The sequence below is a fragment of the Triticum urartu genome, chromosome 7 (assembly GCF_003073215.2).
Source record: "Triticum urartu cultivar G1812 chromosome 7, Tu2.1, whole genome shotgun sequence".
Classification (NCBI taxonomy): domain Eukaryota; kingdom Viridiplantae; phylum Streptophyta; class Magnoliopsida; order Poales; family Poaceae; genus Triticum; species Triticum urartu.
The window spans coordinates 561,601,791-561,611,463 of NC_053028.1; the positions used below are offsets into that span (position 1 = coordinate 561,601,791).

The window sequence follows — 9,673 nt, forward strand, 5'->3', positions numbered from 1 at the left end:
GAAGACACGCACACTCTGTCTATGTGAGCATCTCCGAAAGACTAACCCGACAAATGTTTAGATTGATGAAGTCACCCAAGCACCTCATAATCAAGGAGCACAAAGAATAGCGTCAAAAAACTAAAATAAATCAAGAAAATGTATGAGAACCCATACCACTCTGCGAGCATCTTTGAGAGACTAAGTCGACAGATCTGCAGATTGGCAAAGTCAATCTGGACCCTTGTAATCGACAAACATATATAACACTAAAGGTAAATTCAGAAAATATACGAGAATCAATACGAAGTCTAGCCACTTGAATTCAAATGGGTTGATTCCACCACAAGAAACCGAGCCATGTAAGCTATGCTTAATCCATTGCGAAAAGTGAAACTCACTTTGTTCTTAACTAATATTTCCTCTGTAAAGAAATATAAAAGCGTCTAGATCATTAGAGACCTGCTCCTCCTCTTCTCTTTGTGTTGCTCACTGGAGACCACTCCTCTATCTTGAACCATGCCATGATGATTAGGAAAATTATTAATCTTATGTCCTGTTCCTGTGAGGGTGTCATCCCATCATTCCCTGGTAAAGCCGTAATGGGATGCAAGCATCAAGCAAATCACGTCTAGTGAACCTTTGGATAATCTGAAGGGCCAGGGGAATCCGCATATCCAACCAGCGGTGTGCTTCCGGGTTATTCCATCTTCCAGAATGGTTAAGACCTAACTTGCCTTCGAGCAGAGGGTTAAACGAACTTAATCATGACACTGTCAACAAAGTTAGCTAATAATGCATCAGTCAGAAAAAAAAGCTAGCTAATATATCACCCCGCCAGCCTTAACTTTTGCCTGGGCCATACCACCATTAGCGCCATCACCAAGTAATCTAGTAGTAATCTATATTTCGCCGGCCACATCATCGCGCGAGTGGATTTGCAGTTGTCATGTCAAAAGCTGGACACAATACTACAACTACTCCACAAGGTGACGACGACGTCCTCAATCGATCTCTAGCCTTCTATATTTCGCATGTGTGCGAAAGGAATGGACGGTGTTTCTGACTTGACCATGCACGCACCTTTGGGACATGGCGACCTGATCGTCAATTCGTCGATGACGCCAGGTCGCGCAGTACCGGCGGTCGATTCGTGCTCGCGCAACCGCCCTTTTCTCCCTTTTCCCCGTCTTTCTCGTCTCTTTGCCATCGGCCGTAGCATGAAGATGTGCATACATGCACCACACGGCACGCATCATCGTAGTAGTATATGGTTTGGTCGATTTCTCATGAGAATCCAACTAGCAAGCATGCACTGTCTTCTTTTCTTTGCCAAAAAAACATGCGTTTGATTTGCACATGGCTAGGTTCACTGAATCTCCTCCACTCTGCCAGTACCAGTACAGCCATACCTGGGCGTTCTCGAATCTCGAGTGTCCGCTTCTCATTTCACCCACAGATTTTTGCAGAAATTTCCGGAACCTTAGATAAGTCACAGAAATTAATTGCAGTACACCGAATTCATTTTATCCAAAGGCAAAAACCAGGTCCCACCATCCTGCAGCAGTAGCAGCAGAGCTGGCAAGCAAACCAAAGAGAAGCCGAGCGGCTTCTTTTCCCCGCTCTCTCTCTCTCTCTCTCTCACCCCTCCCCCGCGCGCCACCTATAAATACCGCCTGCCTCCCCCATCCTCTCCCACTCAGTCAGACGTCACAGCCACACAGAAGAAGCGAGAAACCACTCTGCACGCACGCCCACACACAGAGAGAGCAAGAAACAAAGAAAGAGGAAGAGAAAGAAAGAGGGAGAGGGATCGACATCCGTGTGATTCACCGTTCATCATGAGGCCGATCAGAGAAGGCGAGGCGCTGGTGGGGGTCGCCGGGGCTCCGGCGGCGCTCGGCCACGGCGCGCACCCGGCGTTCTGGATGACGCCGACGCCGTACATCTTCATCGGCTTCACGCTCATGATGGGGATCATCGCCGTGGCGCTGCTCGTGCTCGTCTGCACGCGCCGCGAGCCGTCCGGGTCGTCGCGCCGGGGGAGCGCCGCCGAGGAGGCGTCGGCGCGCGGGATGGCGCCGCTCGACAGGGAGCCCAAGGTCGTCGTCAGCATGCCCGGCGACGACTTGCCGTCCTTCCTCGCCAGCGCCAGGCCGTTCGCGTTCCCTGACGTCGTCGAGCCGCCACGCCAGGCGGACGCGGCCTAAGCGCGCGCGCCGCGCGCACCCGTGCGCCCTGCGGGACGCGGGACCAGTTTTGTTCATCAATCAGATTTCTAGGATTTACCCTAAGTAATTTTGTCAGTACTAGTAGTAGTATCTTGTCGAGGAAATAGCCGGCGGGCACGACGTGAGCTGAGATCTGTGAAAGAGATGAAGTTTCGGCTTTTGCATTGCTTGCTTTTGCCTGCTCTCCCATTCGATTTGCACTCGCATATTAGCTACTCCCCAGTCGTCGTCATGCTGAGACTCTGTCGACTCTCGTAGTGGTAAATCTCAACGGTAAGTCACCAAGCATTAACCACAAACCATCAACAATAATGAAAGAACCACTCTCCAATACTGATCCAGATTGATCTGCTGGCATGGCAAAAGTGATAAGCATTACGAGTTTGTGCGAAATAACGGAGCTTTACATGATTGCTGTACGCGCACGTTGAAACATGCACACTGAACTTTCGGTTTCCGTTGAAAAAATAATTAAATTTCATGATTAATTTTAGAACATAAGTCACAATTCTAGCAACCATTAGCATGTAGTAGGTGAATTAGATGTCATGAACAGCAATTTCGCACACACAACAACCAATACTTCCATAGGCTTCTGATGGTACTGCCAACATATATTCTTCCACCGCACTATATGTGCTCATATCTCTTATGTTATGTGTTGTACTTGGATTACCACTGCTTGCAATGGACATGGACATGCTCTTCCTATCTTGCATACTAAATCATTTGTTTATGTTGATTAGCACTCCAGTCAAACAATCATGCTTGTTATGTTCATCATGTTTTATCAATATTGTTTTGGTTAACTTAGTGGGAAATTACTCATATTTTCAACAATAGAAAAACCTCCCATATCATATTTTCAGAGGTGTTCTTCTGTTCTTGACTACAAGATCATTAATCCTTTCATGACCACTATGGTTGGCGAGGATATGTGAGACATGCTTGAGACCAAATTCGGGGTCTCGGACACAAAGTGAGTTGTATGTCATGGAACAGTACCAGGACCATGGGATGAGCGATGACCACTCCGTAATTGTGCAAGCTAATCAGATACAGTCACTCGCTAAGGAACTTGACTATTTCAATTGTTTGTTATCAAACAAGTTCATTTCCTTAGACATCATTGCCAAGCTTTCTCTTTCGCCGAGGAAATGTTTGCAATGAAAATGAATCATATGTTCGGCACTCACAATTTTATGATAATAACTGCGGGTGCATAACGCAGCTGCCAAATATTACGAAAATGTTTGCTATTTTATTGATTATGAAGAGAGTTATCTAATTAACTGGAGAAATCAGGCAAAAACCTATATTACAAAGCCAAAACATAGAGCCGCCATGGATTTCATGGCCAATAACAAAATCATAGCATATATAGTAACACAACTGGATCATCGAAAAACCAAAAATATCATCAGCATCTTTCATGGATATCATGCCTAATTAGGTGACTTCGACTTCACGTCGGACAAAAAAATCTTACCAATCATGAAGAGGTCACACCGGGCACAAAGCATCGCCAAACAATTGATCGACGCATGCATCAAGGAAAGACAACTCTAATTTGTATAATTAAATCAAACAGTTCCGAGCCTCGCACGACCCAGTTCAATTCAATCGAACAGTGTCATCCTCTGGAAACACCGCAAAGTCATTTTTAACGGCAACGTTATGGACCGGTGCTAAATCTACCCTTGAATTCTTGGAGATTGGTGCACACTCTATATGCATACTAGTATTCTTTTTTATTCTGATGAAGAACATCATATATGAAATGTCTTGTCAACTCTTGCCAGCACGTTTTGTCAGTAAAAACACATACGATGCTGTTGGGGATCGTAGCAGAAATCTAAATTTTCCTACGCATCATCAAGATCAATCTATGGAGTAATCTAGCAACAGGGGAAGGGGAGTGCATCTACATACCCTTGTAGATTGCTAAGCGGAAGCGTTGCAAGAATGCGGATGAAGGAGTCGTACTCGCAGCGATTCAGATCGTGGTTGATTCCGATCTAAGCGCCGAACAACGGCGCCTCCGCGTTCAACACACGTGCAGCCCGGTGACGTCTCCCACGCCTTGATCCGGCAAGGGGAGAAGGAGAGGTTGGGGAAGACTCCATCCAACAGCAGCACGACGGCGTGGTGGTGAAGAAGGAGCGTGGCAATCCTGCAGGGCTTTGCCAAGCACCGCGGGAGAGGAGGAGGACTTGGGAGAGGGGGAGGGCTGCGCTAGAACTTGGGTGCGGCTGCCCTCCCACCCCCCACATATATATAGGGGCAAGGGAGAGGGGGGGCAGCCCCCTCAGATCCAATCTGAGGAGGGGGCGGCGCCAGGGAGGTTGCCTTGCCCACCAAGGCAAGGGGGCGCCCCCCTTTAGGGTTCCCCCTAAACCCTAGGCGCATGGGCCCTAGGGAGGAGGCGCCCAGCCCACCAAGGGGCTGGTCCCTCTCCACACACAACCCATAGGGCCCTTCGGGGCTTGTGGACCCTCCCGGTGGACCCCCAGAACCCCTTCGGTGGTCCCGGTACAATACCGGTAACCCCTCGAATTATTCCGGTGACCATATGATGACTTTCCATATATAAATCTTTACCTCTGGACCATTCCAGAACTCCTCGTGACGTCCGGGATCTCATCCGGGACTCCGAATAACATTCGGTAACCACGTACATCTATTCCCTATAACCCTAGCGTCATCGAACCTTAAGTGTGTAGACCCTACGGGCTTGGGAGTCATGCAGACATGGCCGAGACAACTCTCCGGTCAATAACCAACAGCGGGATCTGGATACCCATGTTGGTTCCCACATGCTCCACGATGATCTCATCGGATGAACCACGATGTCAAGGATTCAATCAATCCCGTATACAATTCCCTTTGTCTATCGGTACGATACTTGCCCGGGATTCGATCGTCGGTATCCCGATACCTTGTTCAATCTCGTTACAGGCAAGTCTCTTTACTCGTTCCGTAACACATCATCCCGTGATCAACTCCTTGGTCACATTGTGCACATTATGATGATGTCCTACCGAGTGGGCCCAGAGATACCTCTCCGTTACACGGAGTGACAAATCCCAGTCTCGATTCGTGCCAACCCAACATACACTTTCGGAGATACCCGTAGTGCACCTTTATAGCCACCCTGTTACGTTGTGACGTTTGGCACACCCAAAGCACTCCTACGGTATCCGGGAGTTGCACAATCTCATGGTCTAAGGAAATGATACTTGACATTAGAAAAGCTTTAGCATACGAACTACACGATCTTGTGCTAGGCTTAGGATTGCGTCTTGTCCATCACATCATTCTCCTAATGATGTGATCCCGTTATCAACGACATCCAATGTCCATGGTCAGGAAACCGTAACCATCTATTGATCAACGAGCTAGTCAACTAGAGGCTTACTAGGGACATGGTGTTGTCTATGTATCCACACATGTATCTGAGTTTCCTATCAATACAATTCTAGCATGGATAATAAACGATTATCATGAACAAGGAAATATAATAATAACCAATTTATTATTGCCTCTAGGGAATATTTCCAACAGTCTCCCACTTGCACTAGAGTCAATAATCTAGTTCACATCGCCATGTGATTAACACTCACAGGTCACATCGCCATGTGACCAACATCCAAAGAGTTTACTAGACTCAATAATCTAGTTCACATCACTATGTGATTAACACTCAATGAGTTCTGGGTTTGATCATGTTATGATTGTGAGAGAGGTTGTGGTCAACGGGTCTGCAATATTCAGATCCCTATGTATTTCGCAAAACTTTATGTCATATCGTAGATGCTGCTACCACGTTCCACTTGGAGCTATTCCAAATTGTTGCTACATTATACGTATCCGGTATCTCTACTCAGTGCTATCCGGATAGGTGTTAAGCTTGCATCGACGTAACTCTTTACGTCGAACTCTTTATCACCTCCATAACCGAGAAACATTTCCTTATTCCTCTATGGATAATTTTGACCGCTATTTGGTGATCCACTCCTAGATCACCTTTGTACCCTCTTGCCAGACATGTGGCAAGGCACATATCTGGTGCGGTACTTAGCATGGCATAGAGGCTATGACAAAAGCATAGGGGACGACCTTCGTCCTTCCTCTTTCTTCTGCCGTGGTCAATCTTTGAGTCTTACTCAACTTCACACCTTACAACTCATGTAAGAATCCCTTCTTTGACTGATCTATTTTGAACTCCTTCAAAAACATGTCAAGGTGTGTGTTCTTTGAAAGTATCATCAGGCGTCTTGATCTATCTCTATAGATCTTGATGCCGAATATGTAAGCAGCTTTATCCAGGTCTTCCTTTGAAAATCACTCTTCAAACAACCGTTTATGCTTTCTAGAAATTCTACATTATTTTGAATCAACAATATGTCATCCACATATACTTATCAGAAATGTTGTAGTGCTCCCACTCACTTTCTTGTAAATACAAGTTTCTAGCAAACATTGTTTAAACCTAAAAGCTTTGATCACTCCATCAAAGCATATATTCCGACTCCGAGATGCTTGCTCTAGTCCATAGAAGGATTGCTGGAGCCAGCATACCTTTTAGCATCCTTAGGATCGACAAAACCTTTTATTGTATCACATACAACTTTTTCTTACGAAAACTGGTAAGAAAACTTGTTTTGACATCCATCTATCAGATTTCATAATCGAAAAATACAGCTAATGCTAACATGATTCCGACGGACTTAAACATCGCTATGGGTGAGAAAATCTCATCGTAGTCAACTCCTTGAACTTGCGAAAAGACTCTTTGCCACAAGTCGAGCTTCATAGATGGTAACATTACCGTCCACGTCCGTCTTCTTCTTAAAGATCCATTTATCTCAATGACTTGCCGATCATTGGGCAAGTCCACCAAAGTCCATGCTTTGTTCTGATACATGGATCCTATCTCGGATTTCATGGCTTCTAACCATTTGTCGGAATACGGGCCCACCATTGCTTCTCCATAGTTCGTAGGTTCATTGTTGTCCAACAACATGATATCTAAGACAGGATTACCGTACCACTCAGGAGTAGTACATATCCTTGTCGACCTATGAGGTTCGATAGCAACTTGATCCGAAGCTTCATGATCACTATCATTAACTTCCTCTTCAACTGACGTAGGCGCCACAGAAAACATCTTTCTGTGTTGCATCACTCTCTGGTTGAAGTAAAGGTTCGACAACCTCATCAAGTTCTATGTTCCTCCCACTCAATTCTTTCGAGAGAAACTCCTTCTCGAGAAAGGACCCTTTCTTAGCGACTAACAATTTGCCCTCGGATCTGAGGTAGAAGGTATACCCAACTGTTACCTTTGGGTATCCTATGAAGATGTATTTGCCCGTTTTTTTGGGTTCGAGCCTTTCCGGCTGAAGCCATAAGTATCGCAGCCCCAAACATTAAGAAACGACAACTTTGGTTTCTTGCCAAACCAATGTTCATACGACGTCGTCTCAACGGAATTATATGGTGTCCTATCTAAAGTGAATGCAGCTGTCTCTAATGCATAACCTCAAAATAATAGCGGTAGATCGGTAAGAGGCATCATAGATCGCACCATATCTCATAAGGTTCGATTATGACGTCCGGACACACCATTACACTGTGGTGTTCCAGGTGGCTTCAAATGCGAAACAATTCCACAATGTCTTAAGTGATTGCCAAACTCATAACTCAGAAAATCCCCCTTTGATTAGATCGTAGGAACATGATCTTCTTGTTATGATGATTCTTAACTTCACTCTGAAATCGCTTGAACTTTTCAAACGTTTTAGACTTGTGCTTCATTAAGTAAATATACCTATATCTACTCAAATCGTCAGTGAAGATGAGAAAATAGCGATATCCACCGCACGCTTCAATTCTCATTGGATCACACGCATCAGCATGTATGATTTCCAACAAGTCACTTGCCCGTTTCATTGTACCTGAAAACGGGGTCTTAGTCATCCTGCCCATGAGGCATGGCTCGCATGTGTCAAGCGATTCAAAATCAAGTGACTCCAAACATCCATCGACATGGAGTTTCTTCATACATCTTACGCCAATATGACCTAAGCGGCAGTGCCACAAGAAAGTGGTACTATCATTATTAACTCTACATCTTTTGGCGTGAACATGCGTATTACCATGACCGAGATTCAATGAACCATTCGCATAGGGTGCATGACCATGAAAGGTATTATTCATGTAAACAGAATAACCATTATTCTCTAACTTAAATGAATAACCGTATTGCAATGAACATGACTTAATCATATTTATGCTCAACGTAGACACCTCATAACATTTATCTAGGTTCAATACTAATCCCGAAGGCAGATGGAGCGTGCGATGGTGATCTCATCAACTTTGGAAACACTTCCAACACACATCGTCACCTCGCCCTTAGCCAGTCTCCGTTTAGTCCGTAGCTTCTGCTTCAAGTCACCAATAATAGAAACTGAACCGGTATCCAATACCCAGGTGCTACCAGGAGTACTAGTGAGGTACACATTAATAACACGTATATACTTTGTTGAAGTTGCCAGCCTTCTTATCTACCATGCATTTGGGGTAATTGCGCTACCAGTGACCGTTCCCCTTACAATAGAAGCACTTAGTCTCGAGTTTGGGTTCAACCTTGGGTTCCTTCACTGGAGCGGCAACTAGTTTGCCATCCATGAAGTTTCCCTTCTAGCCCTTGCCCTTCTTGAAACCAGTGGTCTTGTTAAACCATCAACACTTGATGCTCCTTCTTGATTTCTACCTTTTGCGGTCTTAAGCACCGCGAACAACTCCAGGATCAACTCCATCCCTTGGATGTCATAGTTCATCACGAAGATCTAGTAGCTTAGTGATAGTGGCTAGAGAACTCTATCAATCACTATCTTATCTGGAAGTTTAACTCCCACTTGATTTAAGTGATTGTAGCACCCAGACATTCTGAGCACATGCTCACTAGCTGAGCTATTCTCCTCCATCTTGTTGGCAAAAGAACTTGTCAGAGGTCTCATACCTCTCAACACGGGCATGATCCTGAAATCCCAATTTCAGCTCTTGGAACATCTCATATGTCTTATGGCGTTCAAAATTTCATTGGAATCCCGATTCTAAGCCGTAAAGTATGGTGCACTAAACTATCAAGTAGTCATCAGGATGTGTCTGTCAGGTGTTCACAACATCCACAGACGACGTTGTAGGGGTTTGCACATCGAGCGGTGCATCAAAGATGTAAGCCTTCTGTGTAGCAGTGAGGACACTCCTCGGACTACGGACCCAGTCCACATCATTTCTTACAATATCTTTCAACTTAGTCTTTCTCTAGGAATGTATTGAAAAAGGGAGCTACAATGTGAGCTATTTATCTACAACATATTTGCAAAGACAATTTAGACTATGTTCATGATAATTAAGTTCATCTAATCAAATTATTTAATGAACTCCCACTCAGA

The 9,673-nt window shown here is 45.0% G+C and overlaps 1 protein-coding gene across 1 annotated transcript; it reads left to right on the forward strand.

Annotated features, from left to right (window-relative positions):
• The first annotated feature begins 1,686 nt into the window (after nt 1-1,686).
• On the forward strand, nt 1,687-2,371 carry LOC125522959 (protein GLUTAMINE DUMPER 6-like). Its single transcript, XM_048688000.1, has one exon. The coding sequence runs from the start codon at nt 1,821-1,823 to the stop codon at nt 2,187-2,189; it is 369 nt and encodes a 122-aa protein (XP_048543957.1). The 5' UTR covers nt 1,687-1,820; the 3' UTR covers nt 2,190-2,371.
• The last annotated feature ends 7,302 nt before the right edge of the window (nt 2,372-9,673 follow it).

Coding starts and splice junctions, on each gene's coding strand:
- LOC125522959 (XM_048688000.1), top strand. CDS start 1,821: ATGAGGCCGATCAGAGAAGGCGAGGCGCTGGTGGGGGTCGCCGGGGCT.